Consider the following 18,411-nt stretch of genomic DNA (forward strand, 5'->3'; position numbering starts at 1 on the left):
GTAAACTTGTACGATATGTTTTGATTAATATTACTTTGTATTTAGCTTTGAAAGATAGTTAACCCAAACAATTGGGTTAAATGAATAATTGAGAAAGGCTTATATAAATTAACTAAATATGAGCTATTAATGTTTCATTAGAATTGGATCTATTGGGAGGCTAAACATCCCTGTGTCTCCACCCTATCTCCGCTACTACATCAATCAATCAATTTTTTTTTTTTTTTTTTTTTTTTTTTTTTAAGAAAAGAAAATGATACTTTGAATATATATCCAATATCCAATATTATTATATGACATATATACTACATGTGTACATAGCTAAGAAATCTTGAATGTCTCTCTCTTTTCCAAACTCTCACGTGTACATACATGGCTAAGCAATATCCACATTGTAAGGAACATGTTAAAGATTAACGATAAAAGTTAACGGTCGTTAGATTGGTACTAACATCGTCACTAGTGCCAATATCGATGACAAGCCATGCTTATAGCCTTATAAAAAACATAAAAATGACTATCAAGCAAATTTGGAAAACAGCAGGGACCAACCGCGTAATTCTATTAAATAATATAAAAGCTTACAGAACTCTTTAGAAATAAAACCCTAGCTTCACAATCCAAACCCTACCGGCTAAAACCCCAGTTTTCACTCTCAAAACAACCAGAATCGTTAAGCTAATAAACACTACTCAATCTGAAACCCTAACAATCAAAATCTCAAATGAAGAAACCAAAATCCAAACAATTACGCCTCCAAGGCCGCTCATCTGAAGTTCAAGAGATAAAATTACTCGAACAATGGATAGAATTCGGTAAACCGGAATCCGGTTCAAATCCATTATCACTGCCGCCGCTTCCGGCTAAATCACCGATCGGTCGTATTGATGAGAATACGTTCTCTCAGTATTCCGGTTGTACCAAATTCCAGCAACTTCCGATTTCGAAGAATTTAAAAGACGGATTACGTCAATCTGGATTTAAAGTTATGACCGAAATTCAACGAGCTTCGTTGCCTCACTCGTTATGTGGCCGCGATATACTCGGTGCTGCAAAAACCGGTTCTGGAAAAACTCTAGCTTTTATCATCCCTGTAAGTTTCTGCTTTTGTAATCAATTTAGCTTTATATTCTCTGTCTATATTTATCATTTTTGGTGATTTGTAGCTACAAATGTAAGCTTAATTAGATCTGTGCAACGAGTGTATGCGTATATATAGGTATATGTGTGTATATGGAGTTTGAGCCAGAGCTAAATGTCATTGTGTAATGGTTGATTTATGGGCTGTTCACATTATGCTGATGAATGAAATGAAGTAGTTGATTTTTGTTATTCAACTACTTTTAATATCATGTGTAAGTGTAGTAAAATGAAACAAAGTTCACTCTTTTTTTTTTTTTTTTTTTTTACAATTGAATGCAATTAAGAGAGTGGTATTTTACCAATTAATGGTACTAGGTTTTAACTTACTTAACAATTTTGCAACAATAGGAAAAGAAAGGAAGTTGGTTATTGTCATTATACTGTTATTTCAATGATGCAAACAAGCTTCACCTTTTTGTTGTACAAGTCCATATGAATTTGTAACATAGCTGTATTACGGAGCAATTGGTAAGAAATCTACTTTGTTGTGTTCGATGGTTAAAGCTTAGTTACACTTTTAAGCCATTATCGCCTTTATCATTTCATATATTTTTTGAACCTTAGGCTGGCACATTGTATTCATCATGGCAATGATATTGACCTTGGTGTAAATGAATCCTTTATTTATATGTTATTTCTCTAGCTTATATCTTTTTATGAAATTGATGGGGCCATATTTTTAAAACGTGAAGGTTTCTGAAGTGTGAAGATCATGTTTTTACTGTAAGGCGTGTAACTATCACACTTTAATTTTTTTTTAGGTTTTGGAGAAGTTATACAAAGCTAGATGGGGTCTGGAGGATGGAGTAGGTTGCATTATTATCTCTCCGACCAGGGAGTTGGCTGACCAGCTATTTTCTGTACTGAAATCAGTTGGTAAGCACCATGGTTTTAGTGCTGGTCTTTTAATTGGTGGTCATGAATATGATGTAGAGAAGGATCATGTGAATCGGATGAATATATTGATCTGTACACCTGGACGGCTTCTCAAGCACATGGACACAACTCCAAATTTTGATTGCTCACAGCTACAGGTCATAGTTTTTTTTCCTTCCCACTTACTCTTTCTATTATTTTTTGTTATTTTTTCACCTTGCATGCCTTTGTTTTTTCAAGCTTTTTATTTTGTCGCCTCGTGCAAGTATAACTGTTACAGTGAACTTCTTATTGTTGATCTTGTGTAAGAGCAAGATTGTAGGTGGCAGCTGTATGGGGAAACCGGTCACATTGTGGTTGTCAAAAAGCTATTAATTGCAATATTGGCCCACATACTTGATTTCTGGAACTTTTGCTTTAAGTTTGGGTTTTGTATTGGTTCATATTCTATCTAACGGGTCCAATTGAAACCTGCTTCAATGCCTTTGGGTCTTTTCATGGGTCCTTTCTTTTTTACGACACCCAATTACCTCATGGTGATTTTGGTTTTAATATTTAAAGCATGGACCATCCCAGGAAAACGAAATAGAAAGGCACCCCAATTTGCTAGTGAATAAGATTCAAAGTTCTCAGAAATTTGCTACTTATTACCCCATATGAAATATAAAAGCAGAAGGAAAACGTAGCACACCAACTCACTCAGTTTGCCATCAGTGGCGAAACTAGGATTTTTTTTCACCGGGGGCAAAAAAAAAAAATTAAAATCGTAGCAATTTTTTTGGACAAAATATGGAGGTTTTGGGGCAAAAAATTGAGGTTTTTGGGCAAAATTTGAAGGTTTTGGTGCAAAAGTTGGAGAAATTTGGGTAAAATTCAAAGGTTTTGGGGCAAAATATGTTGGTTTTGGGGGGAAAAAAATCCACCGGGGGCAAAGTCGAAAAACCTAAAATTTTAACACTGAAATTTTATGTTAACTATTTATAGTTTTTTTAGTTAATTTAATGTACTAATTATGTTCCATCATGATCTATGTATTTGTTATTTTATTTTTACCCTTTTTGCCCAATATATATGATTTGTCAAATTGAATGGTGAGAGACAACATGTAACCCATGATCCACCCAACATGTAACTCATTTTAGGTAAATGGGTCGGAATTGGGTTGGGTATGATATTCTTGCCAGTTTACTGATTTGGGTGTATGATACTATGATCCATGCCAGCCAACAGGTACTGGTACTTGATGAAGCAGATCGAATTCTTGATTCTGGATTTAAAAAGGAAGTCACTGCGATCATTTCACAACTTCCAAAACACAGACAGACTCTACTTTTTTCTGCTACTCAAACAAAATCAGTCAAAGATCTTGCACGACTTAATTTGAAAGATCCTGAATACGTTGAGGCGCATACTGATCATACCCCCATACTCCTGCATCAGAAAGTAATGCTTGTTCCCCTCGATCAAAAGTTAGATATGCTGTGGAGTTTTATAAAGGCGCATCTAAATTCAAGGATCCTCGTTTTTCTTTCCAGCTGCAAGCAGGTAGCTATCTGTGTTTATAATTCTTGTCTCATCTTTTGTTGTTGTTGTTCTACTATTATTATTTTTTAGATTTTTTGATGGTTTTTTTGTTTGTTGATGTGTTAATATATGGCATGATCTGATAGGTGAGGTTCGTATATGAAGCATTCAAAAAACTGCGTCCCGGGATACCTTTGAAGTGCCTACATGGAAGGATGAAACAAATCAAACGGACCTTTATATTACAACAGTTTGTTGAGCAACGATCAGTTCTTTTTTCAACTGATGTGTCTTCAAGGGGTTTGGATTTCAACAAGGGGGTCGATTGGGTTGTTCAGGTATGCTAAAGTGTTGAGTAAACTTGGCAAGATTGGTGGGCCTCCCGCCTACTACAGGTTGAAACGGGTCATGTAAGGTTGGACCTGTGAAAACTTGTCTTTTTTTTAGAGAAGTTTATAATAAACATTTCTTGTGTAAATTATTAGTATAAAAACAGTATTCTGCAATAAAAATCTGAAATTTTGATAGGGATGTAGGCTGTTTCATGCTTTGAAAATATACTTTGAGCATCTTTCAACCTATTTGACACTTCTACCTATTTCATTTTTAGCTTAAGTTTTTGCTTTGACCAGTTGAGTTAATAAAGGACCCTATTTAACCTGATCCATCAGTGAAAGCGTTAAAAGTTTCCATCTTTAATGGATGATGATTTTTCCACTATCAAAATTGATAGATCCGCCACAACCGTGCAATATACTTGTAATGTACAAGTAGATAATGCACGGTTGTGGTGGATCTATCAATTTTGGTGGTGAAAAATATCAACTCCCATCTTTTATTACCCATTTAACTATTATATTAAACTTTTGAAGCTGTGATTTTGATTCTCGTTTTCTTTTTTTCCAGGTGGATTGCCCTGATGATGTGGCAGGTTATATACACAGGGTTGGTCGAACTGCCCGCTATCAATCTACTGGGAAGTCGGTCTTGTTCCTTTTGCCTTCAGAAATGAAGATGCTTGAAAGATTGCAAGAGAAGAAGATACCCGTTCACTTTGACAAGGTAATGTATATAGGTGTCAAAATGGATCAATAAGGTGGTCTGCACACCATATCAAACCTGATTTCTGTCAAAACATGTTTTTTAGTATGTGTTGAAGTGGGTTGGGCTTGTCCTGAAACACACCGTTGTTCAGATTTTTACTTTTTTGCTATATACAATTGTGTAATGCGCAAATTACAATCAATATAAAATCTTTTATAAGTGTCACTTATTTTGCATAGATTTGTCTCTTTGGACCACCTTGAAATACCACGAAACAATTAGACTGACCCATTTATAAATAAGTGGGTAGTGATTATTGCCTCTAATAATGTCAATTGTTCTTGTTTTTATGTTTTGTTTGTGCTGTGGTTTGAAAGTTGTATTTTATTTATTTATTTATTTTTGCCATTTTAATATGCTACAGGCAAACACTAAGCGACTGCAGTCAGTTTCTGGTTTGTTAGCTGCACTGTTAGCCAAGTATACAGAACTGCAGCCTTTGGCTCAAAGCGCTTTTAAAACGTACGTCAAATCAATCTACAAGCAAAAAGATAAAGAAGTTTTTGATGTGACAAAACTCCCCATCGATGACTACTCGGCATCTTTAGGCTTACCAATGACTCCACAACTCCGTTATCTTGATCGTAAAAGCATGAACAAAACGGACCCCACAGTTTCCAATTTGGTACCCGAGATTCACACAAATAAAGACTTTGTAAGACAAAAACAAAGTAATAACTTACTTGAGGATTCTGAAGATGAAGAGATACTCGATTTACTTCACAAAAAGGAAACAGAAAATGGTGAAGAGGAAACAACTGCAGCTGACATCATGTTGTATGTAACCTTCACACTATGCTAATTGATATGGCTTTAAGTTTAATCAGTCTTGTAATATTATCCTATATCATTATCTTTTGTACTGATTTTTATTATCGATTTTTATGTAGGCCTATGACTAGAGTTAATAAGAAAAAGAAGTTAAAGATCAACGTTCATAGACCGGTGGGGACACGAGTTGTATTCGATGAAGAAGGGAACACACTGCCGCCACTTGCAACGTTAGCAGACAAAAGGCCAGAATCTGCTCTGCTCGATACAGATAAAGGTAAGGAAAACTTGTTATTTTCTTCAGAGGATTGTTAAATAATATCTCCCAACGATAGCAAAATATGCCAGTTTTAGGTAATCGGTCAACAAGCATTGTTTTGTATTGTAGCCAATACAAAACGATGCTTGTTGACTGATGACGTAGGGTTTAGTCCAATTAGGGTCTACACAATTAACTTGGGCCCCAAGTCAATTAACCCTAATTCCCATCTATAAATATGGGGCAAAACCTACATTAAGTTCACAATCTCCCAATCGCATACAACTCTTACTCTCTCAATGAAAGCACCACCTCATACGATCATTCGATCACACCGCAACGCCACCACCGCAAGTCCGCAACGCACACGGCAGTTATCGCCGGATCTTCTCCACGATCGTCTTCACGATCACAACTCTAGGGTTTTTACCTACGGGTCTTGTAGGGTTTTTTCTCCCTTTGCCGTCGATAGGGTCCGACTATCGACCGGCGGGCAATTCGTTGGCCACCCTCCCGAGATCATCATCTCGGGTACGGGTTATTCACGGTAACCGGACCGGAGATCAACGACGTTGACGCCTAAAAAAACCCTTTCGCATTGATGTCCGTGTGTATGTTTTCCCTTGGAAAAAATATGCATGAACATTTGGCGCCATCCGTGGGACGCGATGCATTATGTCTCGTGTTTCTACCGTCTATCGTTCGGTTTGAGAAGGTTTTTCTTTTCTTATTGAGCTTTTAATTCGTTATATGCGGTTTAAGTACATGAATATTTAGCGCAGATGTTCGCGCGCTTGCGTAACTGTCCACGCGCTTTTGTCCAGGTTACGCACACTTTGCGCACAGTTGTCCGCGACTTTAGACGCAATTTTCATGCGGTTTTACGCATGGTAGTTCACGCGGTTTCCCTGCGCGCTCTGCATGCGGTTCTTTGCGCATCTGTTCACGGGTTTACGCACAGTTGTTTGCGCAGGCTCATGTGAACTTATTTTCCGCAGCATAATGAGAAGTTCGATACGATACTTGACAAAAATATCATACCGAACTTGGGGGACTTGATGACGTAGGGTTTAGTCCAATTAGGGTCTACACAATTAACTTGGGCCCCAAGTCAATTAACCCTAATTCCCATCTATAAATATGGGGCAAAACCTACATCAAGTTCACAATCTCCCAATCGCATACAACTCTTACTCTCTCAATGAAAGCACCACCTCATACGATCATTCGATCACACCGCAACGCCACCACCGCAAGTCCGCAACGCACACGGCAGTTATCGCCAGATCTTCTCCACGATCGTCTTCACGATCACAACTCTAGGGTTTTTACCTACGGGTCTTGTAGGGTTTTTTCTCCCTTTGCCGTCGATAGGGTCCGACTATCGACCGGCGGGCAATTCGTTGGCCACCCTCCCGAGATCATCATCTCGGGTACGGGTTATTCACGGTAACCGGACCGGAGATCAACGACGTTGACGCCTAAAAAAACCCTTTCGCATTGATGTCCGTGTGTATGTTTTCCCTTGGAAAAAATATGCATGAACATTGACCGATTGTCAAATGGGTCAGGCTGGGCTGATATGAACATTTGTCAAAATTTCACCTTTCATAATTTGTTTGCTATATTTATGATTCGGTCAATTGAATGTTGAATACAAGAATATAGGTTGCATATGTTATGAACATCTTTTGAGATTGACCCTTTGTAGATAGAACACAAAATGATCCAAATAGATGTTAAATGATGTGATTGACGTGTTTTTGGTTTATGTTATTTGTCTTGTTGTAGTAATGAAGAGGTTTGCGGACTTGAAAGAAGATATGAAAGCACGTGACAAGGAGGACAAGCAATTGGATCGTGAAAGACGTAAAGAAAAGAGATTAAAGGAGAAGATGAAACATAAGAGAGCTAGACTTGAAGAAGAAGAAGAAGAAGAAGATGAAGACTTATCTGAATCTGATAAAGATACCCAGACTGTTAAAAGATCGAAGGTGTACTTTGATAGTGATGGTGATAGTGATAATGAGAGTAAGGATAAGGTGGCGTTGAAGACGGATGCAATCTCTTTAGCAGAGCAAGAGGAACTTGCTCTTAAGTTATTGAGTTCTATGCATTCTTGAGTTTGAAGATGCAGTTGATGTGGTCTAAATTTTGTTCAAGTTTAAAAAGATAATATACCAAGTATGAGTTGAGAGGGTTGTTTTTTTGTCCTTGATTGTTATTTTACTGTTCATGTTATATTGTATTTATTATCCTGGAATGCAACATTCATCATTTTATTTAGCACTGCTTTTACTGACCATCATTGAAGTTGATACCATCTTGAATCTTGATTCATATTCATTTAACTGATAGCTGCACCGGATCAAGTAAAAAAAAACTATTTTATCTCGCAACTGAAGGCGTGTTATGATCCAGTTCATGCAAAAATTCATTAAGGTAGTGTTCATTTGGGGTTTATAAATGAAGGTCTCTACTGCTATATAAGTTTGTTATTTCAGTTTTCAGCTACGAAGATTAAAAAATGGAAATCTTCATTGCATTATCATGTAATCACTGATGATATGCCACAGAATCAGCTTAATGGTGTGGTAGATCACTATAGTCACATGCGTTGATGTTTCAAATCATACCTTCGAGTAAAAAACAACTCATAAGATTATGTGACCCAATCTGCTTCCTGCTACAAGTCTTACATTAGAATCATTTGACGCGTCGTAAATTTCTTCATTAATAGCTGAAATCTTAGCCTTTGACCTCTTCTTACTACCACTCTTTGGGGGGCTTACTTGATCAACACCCGTCCCACTAAACCCATCAAATTGTTTGTTTTTCTTTAATTATTTGTAGAAAGATTGTTGTTGGTAGGAAAGGAAAGGTGGGAAGAAGATCGAAGGGTGGAAGACGATGGGGATAGACGGAAAAGAGGTTGGCTTGAAGAAGAGTGTTTTTATTTATTTATTTATTTATCTTTTGACAAAAATGACGAAAACTCATATAGAAACGAGGTCGTTTTTCAAAGAAAAACGCTCTCAACAAAGAATACAAAAAAACGGGGGAAACGGTGAAGCTCGCACGTAGAAAGCAATGAACTAAACGAAAACTATCTATAATCGAGTCTTCCCTGACAACCCGATAAACCTTAAAGCAAACTAACCAATACTATAAATTGAATACTACACGATAATAATAAGAACCAAACAACACACACAAAGTGAAATCATAAAACGAAAAAAATATACGAAAAAGCATGAGAACAACGTAATCAATCAACTTCTAGGTCTCACTCTTTTCAACTTACCATTAACCGTCTCTTTCAAAGTGTTATTCTCGGACCGATTTTCTATCTTGTAAGATAACACATTGGCGGATCCAACACCTGGTTCGCTCTCTTCGGCCAAACGTGTCATCATTTTATCGAATGCCACGAAAGCCTCCACGGACACTTTCCATTCCCATTTGCCGATGAACCGCCGTCACTACCATCTTGAGACCCCAAAAGCAATTGCGTCCTCGTAAACCATGTCATTGAGTACATGTACGTATATAAGTTATAAAACTAATGTTAATATTAAAAGAATGGAAGTGAAACAAAGCTATCAGTGTTGATCTACAAGACTACAACTGTCTCTTCCACTTGGATTGTGTCTACCAAAGTAATTAACATCCGAATTGTGAAGAAATTATTCTAACTTATCTATGTCCCTCAAATTTCATTCGTATTGACAATACTCTTTTCACCTATACGTCTCTGTTGTGTGCTGGAAGTGTAAAACATTATAGCGTCAAGACGTAGGGTATCAATAATTGGAGTTACTCCTTTTCCCTCCTCGAGACGCGAGACAATTTGAATTTATAGTAGATTACTATTATTACTTTGATTTTGGATTTGATTACTAAATTTAATTTTAATATTCATGTTGGTTTTAACACGAACCGCCAATTCCAAAACTAGAACCGGACGAAAACCAAACCTAATATAAATGGTCATATCATCGTTTCTCATTTACCTGAAAATTCGAGTTTAAAGTCGGTTGACGATGTTCCCTAATTTGGGTTTTAAGTCGGTTAACGATGTTCACTTATTTTATACATCATACTACTAGACACTTATTTTAGGAGGGATAGAGTATACATTTACACATTATACAATAAGGGTGACGTTCAGATAACGTCTTTTTGACCAAATACTCGAGACAGATGTAATTTTCATGAAAAAATTTAAAGAACCGGGCGTTTAGATAGAAAGAACCTTATAAACACTGAGGTTTACAACAATCAAATATCCTCAACAAAGATATCTTACAATCTCAACCCATACATTAGTTAGATCCACAAACAGAGCAACATGAAAGAAAAACAAAAATAAAATCAAAGATAGTCATGTAACATCCACGCTATGTTTTCTTAGCAGATCAAACTCCACAACGATATTCTACAGCCTCTCACGTTCAGCAACTCACAAGTAAACACGAACAACTTCACAACTGACAGCAGATCACTGCAAATACACATCCTGATCAGCTAGGGACACAACATATAAAAAAAAATATAATAGCCGCAAAACAGAAGGAATCATTACCTGCCGTGGTTGTTGATAACCTCCATAACCAGCTGCTGCTCCGGCATACATTCCATAATATGCACTTGGATCCTGAGGTGGTGGAGCATAACCATATGCTTCGTAACCTTGTGGAGCATAACCATAATACCCACCACCACCACCTCCACCGCCATATTGCTGCCCTTGCTCCGCCTGGCCCTGAAATCAAATCGAAAAGTCAAACACATCGTTCTATTATAAAATGACTTGTCCACAACTTAAATCTTCCTAAGAACTAGTGTATCTAATATGATTACAAACACTAAATTATTCCTTATTCCTTATTATAATTATATATCCAAATTTCATAAGCATCACAGCTATGTTTCAGACGATTTTATACAAGTTCAGACCGAATGTCCCTCTTCCTTTTGAGCTATAGTACTTATAATGTTACCTATCTGACCCAATCTCTTAAACTAGCTTTATATTATAGCTGTTTGATGCGTTGTGTTTAAGCAAACTTATATAATTTACCTATTTGGCACATGAAGTATAGAATTATAGCCTGAATCGAGGAACTAAATGTAGTAGTCAAAATTTCAACTTCTAAATATAACAAACCTGTTTGCTAGAGGGACTACGCCCCCAGGAAAGGCGAACGTTTTGACCACCTAATTCACTGCCATTTAAAAGAGACAACGCTTGCTCTGCACATGCTCTGGAACATATAACACAACAGAATGATAAGTACAAAAACAAAGCAGACGAAACCCAAAAGGCACAAACATATAGAAAATAAAGAACTCAGGGAATGTTTACCTGTTAGCGAACTGTACGAATCCGCAACGTTTGCCTACTGGAATCTTCACATGAATTACTTCACCAAACTGACCAAACACCTGCCTCAAGGCATCATCAGAAACACTGGGATCTAACCCACCAACAAATATCTGTAACATGAATGTATATTGTTAACAGTTGAACAAAACATAAACTTCCACAAACTGATGACAAAAATACCCACAGTTGTATTGTTTGGGTCACTCTCTCCTTGACTCCCTTGAGCATTCTGGTAAGAAGCTGCATGCCAAAAAAAAGTTCAGACGCTATAAATCCAAACAAATACAAAACTATAATACATAAAAAATAACAATATTATTCAAAGGCAACATAAATATATTAGATAACTAATATTAATAAGCTCTACAAACGCCACAACAGTTGAAGAATTCATAGATATGTGGAAAAACTTACATATCCTGTTCACAAATGTAACTTTTAATTTACACGTGCAATCAAAGCAAGGCTGAAAGCAAACTAATAGTAAGATATAGACGCAGATATAAGAACCAAGTCGTTTCTAAATACCCTTCATTGAATCGCGAACTTCAAGAATGAAAAATATAACAAGCCATCCACATCCAATACTCGATGAAGATAAAGTAGATAGTTAAAGACTCGAAAAAAGGAATACAAGAAGAGAAAAAAGAACTTATAAAGAACTGCCATTAATACGAAACAAGTACTATGTTGCGAGAAAAGTAAATAAAAACTGAAAAAATAAAAATGCTACCACGAGAGTAAAGCAGGCTATTGAAGACTGATAAAAAGCAGTTCAGTTGAGAAAGGTAAATAAATACAAAAGGGACTGGAAATTTAACAAGAACGGAAATGAGAGTAAGTTGAATGTAGAAAACGAAAACGAAACGCAATGAACTGTAAAAAAAGGAAAGAAGCTCATTACGTTAACAAAACCACTGACCTAAACAAGACCACTGCAATAAAGTGGCATCATTTCAGCTGAAATCAGTTCCAGGCACCCAAAACTGAGAGCCTCTCAGGGTCCTGCTATTGAGAAAATACAAACTTCTATAAGTTTTGTATATTTAAAAAAAAAAAAAAAAAATGTTCCCCTGTTCACAAATGCAGCTACTAGGAAAAAACTACTAAATTTCATGTAATCTTCATGGTATAAGAGATAATATCCAGGTCCAAAACCACCATAATTTTTTACGAGAAGAGAAAATAGATAGTACATAGAAACAAAAAGTATACCAAGTCTAAAGCATCAAAAGAAACAAATAGGATAACATATATAACAATACTAGAGAAGAGCAATTTCACAAGAGATAGAAACATAAACATTGACAGCATACCTTTCTGCATACCACCTCCAGCACTACTCTTGGTGTTGGAAGCCGCGGGTCCAATACGCATTGGCCTAGAAGAGCAAAGAACACCATTCATTTCAGACATGGCACGAACTTGTTCACTCTCATCTCCAAATCTAACAAAACCGTATCCTTTAGATCGTCCAGTTGTTCTATCAGCGACAACTTTTGCACCCTTCACAGATGAATAAACAGTTTTAAACGTCTCCTGCAGTACGTAATCTGAAACATCCGCAGCCAAATCACCAACAAATATGGTGTAGTCAGGTGTATCATCATTGCGTCTCTCACCGGCACCAAGACTAGCCCAGTTAAGCCTGAAATTCTGTTCAGTATTTGGCATCAGGGTCCCATTGTACGTCTGCAAAGCATTTTCTGCACCTGCACGACTCCTGAACTCAATGAAACCATACCCCTCAGGTTGCCCGGTTTGCTTGTTTCTAATGATTTTCACTGTAGCAACCTGCAGAAATAGTCACAATGTGCTTAAGATCATTCAACAGTTAAAAAGATGAATATATAGTTTTCTACAACAACAAACGTGACAATAACATACAAAAGCCAGATGTGTATATGTGTATGCATATATACGTATAAATATTAAGAATCTGAAAAGACTACTATTTTTATCTATCTGTTTACAATAAATAAGGCTCAATAACAACAGAATTAACTACTCAATAAATCACGTATTTATTTAAAACTTAAAATGTCAGACAGCTTAAATTTCACAACAAAATAACAAATTTAGGTCAAATCTTTTTAAAAACATATGATTACCACATGTGAAAATATATACATATACAATACAAATTATACCTCTCCAGTATTATAAAAACAGTTAGTGACATATGCTTCATCCATCCAGTACTGCAAATCACCAATCCAGAGTGACCTAATCTCATCAGAACTAGCCGGAGCACCACCTCCATACTGTTGTTGCTGCTGCTGAGGTGGCGCTTGTTGCTGAGCCCACATATGTGGCGGTAACGGCTGTTGATGCTGTTGTTGAGGTGGTTGTTGCATCATCCACTGCTGTTGAGGTGTAGGTTGTTGTTGATACGATTGTTGTTGTGGTGGTTTTTGCATCGCTGGTGGCACCATGCCGTTTCCTGGTTGCATCATCTTGTTAAAGCTGAAACCCTAAGTGATTTCAGATAAGGTGAAATTGAAGTTTGGAATGAAGGGTGAGATATAAGCCTATGATGATTTATACGTAGACGTTGAGATTGGGGTTTGATTTGAAACGAACCCTAGATTGCAGACACACCCTAAATCCAGATAGGGTTTGATCCGCGCAAAAGGATATTTTTGATCGAGCTGACGTGTTTTACGTAGTGAAGTGATGTAGTTTGGGCTGAGCCTTTTGGGCTTGTAGGATAGATAGTAAATAGCCCACTAAGCTTTAGCCGAAACAATTAGTCCGTTTTTGTTCAAACAAGAGAAATTTTAATATAAAAAAAGCTAACATGAATTGAAAAAAAAAATAAAAAAATCCAGAAATGATTTCCCTCAATAAATTAAACACAATTTCAATATCTTATAAGTAATGCAAATGAACGATTTATATATACACTTCAATGGCTAGGTAGTAGGTACCCAAAAATAATAACAAAAGAAAACAACATATAATATATAATAATATATAATAATATATTATGTTATAAGGCTAGTTATTAAAAGAATTTAGTAAAAAAAAATACTGTAATATACTCCCTAGTAAACCATTTAGGCTTGCCTGAGTGGCCACCGAGTTGCCCAATAAAACACACCACCCGGGTTCAATTCCCGGTTATGCCAAATTGTTCAAAAAAGGAGTGTGACTAGAGGGTGCGCATAATGCGCAATTCACCCGGTATCAGGTCTCGTGCTCTGGGGCTTGATTACCCGAGGTTTCCTCGCTTACCCAGAAAATATACTCCGTAGTAATAGTGTATGTTACTATTTATCAACCTTCCAACCGAAAACAGAAAACAGAAAAAATTCTTTTTTTACAACAAAGGGGTGCGCGCGCGCAGCCCCTCGTGTACGCGGTGCGCAAACTGCCTGACAGCTTCTGTCCGGTTTTGTCATTTTTCACTTAAAGATCTCCCACTTCCCGACACTTTTAGACGAAACGGTTTTCACAACACATTATAATAAGCAAAACTAACACGTTTCAATAATAAAGCAAGTTTTACGACATCGGGCCCACATATGGCCGAATTACGAGTTTCGTACAAAATACAAGTTTCGACCAATTTAGTTTAAATTCCAAACGACACTAGAGCATGATGTTTGGGGGTTAAACTACCCAAATTCTTGGTCAAACTTCAAAAGCTAAACGTCCAAAAGCTCCTCCTAACATAACAAAGCGGGATCACTAGTCCAAACGAATACCATTTCCTTTGTCCACGCCGGAGCCTATAAAAGAAAGTAAACAACGAGAGGGTAAGCAAAACGCTTAGTGAATGCAATAGTTATACACATACATATATAATGTACCTACTTGCAACCACTTACATATATATCGCATACGTGCTAGCAATAATTAGCATACTAACTCCAAGTATAAAGCTAATAACCTCAAGTACCTCAACAGCATACACAATAGCATATACGCCAAACAAATATATGCTACACTACAATACATACACAAGTTATATGGTTAACCATAACGCTATGGTGCTACCGGCTCGTGTTCACACCACTACACATTTGAGTCATACTCCTTTATAGTGCTACCGGCTCGTGGTTCACACTTTGGCGCTACCGGCTCGTGGTTCACACCTCATTTTATAGTGCTACTGGCTCGTGGTTCACACTTCATTTATAGTGCTACCGGCTCGTGGTTCACAGTTTATTTTATAGTGCTACCGGCTCGTGGTTCACACTTTGATGCTACCGGCTCGTAGTTCACATCATGACACTCGTCACATACATGTTATGGTAGTACCGGCTCGTTGGTTCATACCATAACATTCACAAATAAATACACTATATACATACGTGCATAATTATTCCACTCACCTTAACGCCTTGGTGAACGGTAACTCGAGCTCGCAACCTTCAATGTAACGCACCTATTACATTATGCGCAATATTAATCATACGTTCAAGTTGGTGAATCAACTCACTCACCACTCGGGTGTCATTTGACCCCTAGTGCAAATGCGACCCATTTGCACCATTAACTCTAACACTAGGTTATCGCATTTTCACACTCAATAGACCACTTAGGTCACCAAAGACTCCTTTGACCCATCTCAAGGTTAACACACCCATTTTGGGTCATCAACATACCCAAATAACACCCATTTACTTAATATCTAGGTGTGCTAGTAATTAACGAACCAATTAGGACTCATAAACACCAATTGACACTTTGAAACCCTAGGTTAGTTATTATTGAGTCCTCATGACTCAATCTTACCCAAGAACCCTCAAAATCACCATTAATGGGTTTTATGTTCATCACTAACCCAAAACCCTAACCCTTAACCAAATTAAATAAGGAAATCAAGATTAGAGCTTACCACCACAATCACAACGTAGCTAGTGATTAGATGAACAATTTTAATACACGCGCTTTGGCTCGAAATAAACTTCTTCCTCCTTGATTTGAGCTCTCGCTCTCTTAATGGGTTTCTCACTCTAAAATTCAATGGGAGAGAAGATGATGTTGGTGGTTGTGTTGAATGTGTTTCAACCACCACAAAACTGGCCAATAATGACCTAAACCCGGCCTCATGTGAAAGGACTAGAATGCCCCTCATTTAACTTTAATTCAAAAAAGCAGGAATCTGTCAACAGCAGCAGTGCGCGACGCGCACACTTACCCCTGCGCGGCGCGCACAAGGGTCTGGGCAGACTCTGACCTGTGTTTATTTACACAATGCTTCCCACACTTTATGTGCCCTATTTACACTTCTGTATAATAATTATTCGGGTCTTACAACTCTCCCCCACTTGAATCGGAGCGCGTCCTCGCGATCCAAGCCGCATGACAAGAGGGAAGATAAACTAACACAAACTCTTCGGGCTCTCAAGTAAACTCGAAACCTTTACTACGACGCCACTGAACTTTAAAAGTTCTCACTTCTTTATTTTTCAACCTTTTCACCTTTTCATCGAGTATCGCAATCGGCTCCTCAACATACTCTAACTTGTTATTTAGCTCAATCTCGTCTAATGGCACCCATGATGAATCGTCCGCAAGACACTTACGGAGATGGGAAACATGAAATGTATTATGGATCCCCGCAAGCTCTTCGGGTAATTCCAAACGATACGCAACTTCACCAACATGAGCTAAAATTTTAAATGGACCAATGAACCGAGGAGCTAACTTCCCCGTTTTTGAAACCGAATAATACCCTTCCATGGCGAAACCTTAAGCATCACCATGCCACCTTCTTGGAACTCAATCGGTCGTCTACGCTTATTGTCATACGACTTTTGTCTATCTTGAGCAGCTTTCAAATGAGTCCGAATCATCTCAATCTTACTATTCGTCTCTAAAACCAAATCGGTACTCCCGATTTCCCTTTGTCCCGCTTCACCCCAACAAATCAGAGTTCGACACCTATGCCCATAAAGCATCTCATAAGGTGGCATTCCAATACTAGCATGATAACTATTGTTGTATGAGAATTCCACCAAAGGTAAGTGTTCATCCCAACTACCACCGAAATCGATAATACACGCCCGTAACATATCCTCCAATATTTGATTTGTACGTTTGGTTTGACCGTCCGTTTGAGGGTGGTACACCGTGCTCATTCTCAATTGTGTACCCATATCTTCATGAAACTTATTCCAAAACCGAGACGTAAAACGAGTGTCTCGATCCAGAATAATAGATATAGGAACCCCATGTCTCGATATCACCTCCTTGATAAACAACTTTGACAAAGCCTCCGACGATATCGTTTCTAGAATGGGAAGAAACAAAGCACTTTTCGTCAATCGATCAACTATCACCCAAATCGTATCAAATTGGGTTCTCGCCGTCTTTGGTAACTTGGTAATGAAATCCATGGTAATGTGCTCCCATTTCCATTTCAGGACTTCCAACGGTTGTAACTTACCATACAGATTTTGGTGCTCAGCCTTAACTTACAAACACGTGACGCATTGTTCGACATATTTAACAACATCACATTTCATGCCCGGCCACCAATACTCTTTCTTCAAATCAAGATACATCTTCCTCGCGCCCGGATGAATGGAATACTTTGACTTATGCGCTTCATCGAGTAGCACTTGTCGGTAATCTCCCATTCTAGGCACCCACACTCTTCCTTAAAAGGACAACAACCCATGCGGGCCTAAGGTTATAAACTCCGTTTGCCCCACGATTCGTTCTTCATACTTGTTGTTAACAAAAGCTTCAATTTGAATCTCACCAAGCTTTATAAGAAAATCGTTAGTAATAATCATGCGTAACGATCCTACTCGTATCGCCGGATGTTACTCTTTCGACTCAACGCATCCGCGACAACATTCGCCTTACCCGGATGGTAAAGTATCTCACAATCGTAATCTTTAACCACATCCATCCACCTACGTTGTCGATAATTCAAATCTCGTTGGTTAAAAAGATGTTTCAAACTTTTATGATCCGAATAAATCATACACTTGACACCATAAAAGTAGTGGCGCCGAATTTTCAACGCATGAACCGCCGCCGCCAATTCAAGATCATGAGTCGGATATCTCTTTTCGTGTTCCTTTAATTGTCGAGAGGCGTAAGCGATGACTTTACCTCTTTGCATTAGAACACAACCGATCCCATTTAAAGATGCATCACAATAAATCGTCATGTCTTCTACACCTTCCGGCAACACTAACACCGGAGCTTGACACAACTTCTCTTTTAACAATTGAAAAGCAATTTCTTGCTCGTTTTCCCAATTAAATCTTGCGTTCTTCCTCGTCAACTTCGTCAATGGAGAAGCGATCTTAGAAAAGTCTTGGATAAACCGACGATAATTGTGACGACCCGGAAATTTTCGATCAAATTTAAACTTAAT

General features: G+C 37.7%; 2 protein-coding genes across 2 annotated transcripts; one reads left to right on the forward strand and one right to left on the reverse strand.

The window, feature by feature from the left end:
• Positions 1 to 624: 624 nt before the first annotated feature.
• Positions 625 to 7,977, forward strand: LOC139885952 (DEAD-box ATP-dependent RNA helicase 32). The gene is made up of 8 exons (XM_071869700.1): positions 625 to 1,093; positions 1,905 to 2,177; positions 3,250 to 3,564; positions 3,690 to 3,881; positions 4,450 to 4,605; positions 5,012 to 5,424; positions 5,538 to 5,695; positions 7,469 to 7,977. The coding sequence occupies exons 1-8, from the start codon at positions 725 to 727 to the stop codon at positions 7,798 to 7,800; spliced, it is 2,208 nt and encodes a 735-aa protein (XP_071725801.1). The 5' UTR covers positions 625 to 724; the 3' UTR covers positions 7,801 to 7,977.
• A 1,986-nt stretch (positions 7,978 to 9,963) lies between these two features.
• LOC139891862 (polyadenylate-binding protein RBP45-like) lies at positions 9,964 to 13,688 on the reverse strand. Its single transcript, XM_071874910.1, has 7 exons — positions 13,217 to 13,688; positions 12,383 to 12,860; positions 11,251 to 11,306; positions 11,046 to 11,176; positions 10,848 to 10,944; positions 10,263 to 10,442; positions 9,964 to 10,181 (listed from the first exon to the last, which is right to left on the reverse strand). The coding sequence occupies exons 1-7, from the start codon at positions 13,520 to 13,522 to the stop codon at positions 10,179 to 10,181; spliced, it is 1,251 nt and encodes a 416-aa protein (XP_071731011.1). The 5' UTR covers positions 13,523 to 13,688; the 3' UTR covers positions 9,964 to 10,178.
• Positions 13,689 to 18,411: the final 4,723 nt, after the last annotated feature.

The sequence above is a fragment of the Rutidosis leptorrhynchoides genome, chromosome 1 (assembly GCF_046630445.1).
Source record: "Rutidosis leptorrhynchoides isolate AG116_Rl617_1_P2 chromosome 1, CSIRO_AGI_Rlap_v1, whole genome shotgun sequence".
Taxonomy (NCBI): Eukaryota; Viridiplantae; Streptophyta; class Magnoliopsida; order Asterales; family Asteraceae; genus Rutidosis; species Rutidosis leptorrhynchoides.

Coding starts and splice junctions, on each gene's coding strand:
- LOC139891862 (XM_071874910.1), bottom strand. CDS start 13,522: ATGATGCAACCAGGAAACGGCATGGTGCCACCAGCGATGCAAAAACCA. Junction 10,945..11,045: donor TTCGTACAGTTCGCTAACAG/GTAAACATTCCC, acceptor TATATGTTCCAG/AGCATGTGCAGAGCAAGCGT. Junction 10,443..10,847: donor GTAGTCCCTCTAGCAAACAG/GTTTGTTATATT, acceptor ATTTGATTTCAG/GGCCAGGCGGAGCAAGGGCA.
- LOC139885952 (XM_071869700.1), top strand. CDS start 725: ATGAAGAAACCAAAATCCAAACAATTACGCCTCCAAGGCCGCTCATCT. Junction 3,565..3,689: donor TTCTTTCCAGCTGCAAGCAG/GTAGCTATCTGT, acceptor ATGATCTGATAG/GTGAGGTTCGTATATGAAGC. Junction 4,606..5,011: donor TACCCGTTCACTTTGACAAG/GTAATGTATATA, acceptor AATATGCTACAG/GCAAACACTAAGCGACTGCA.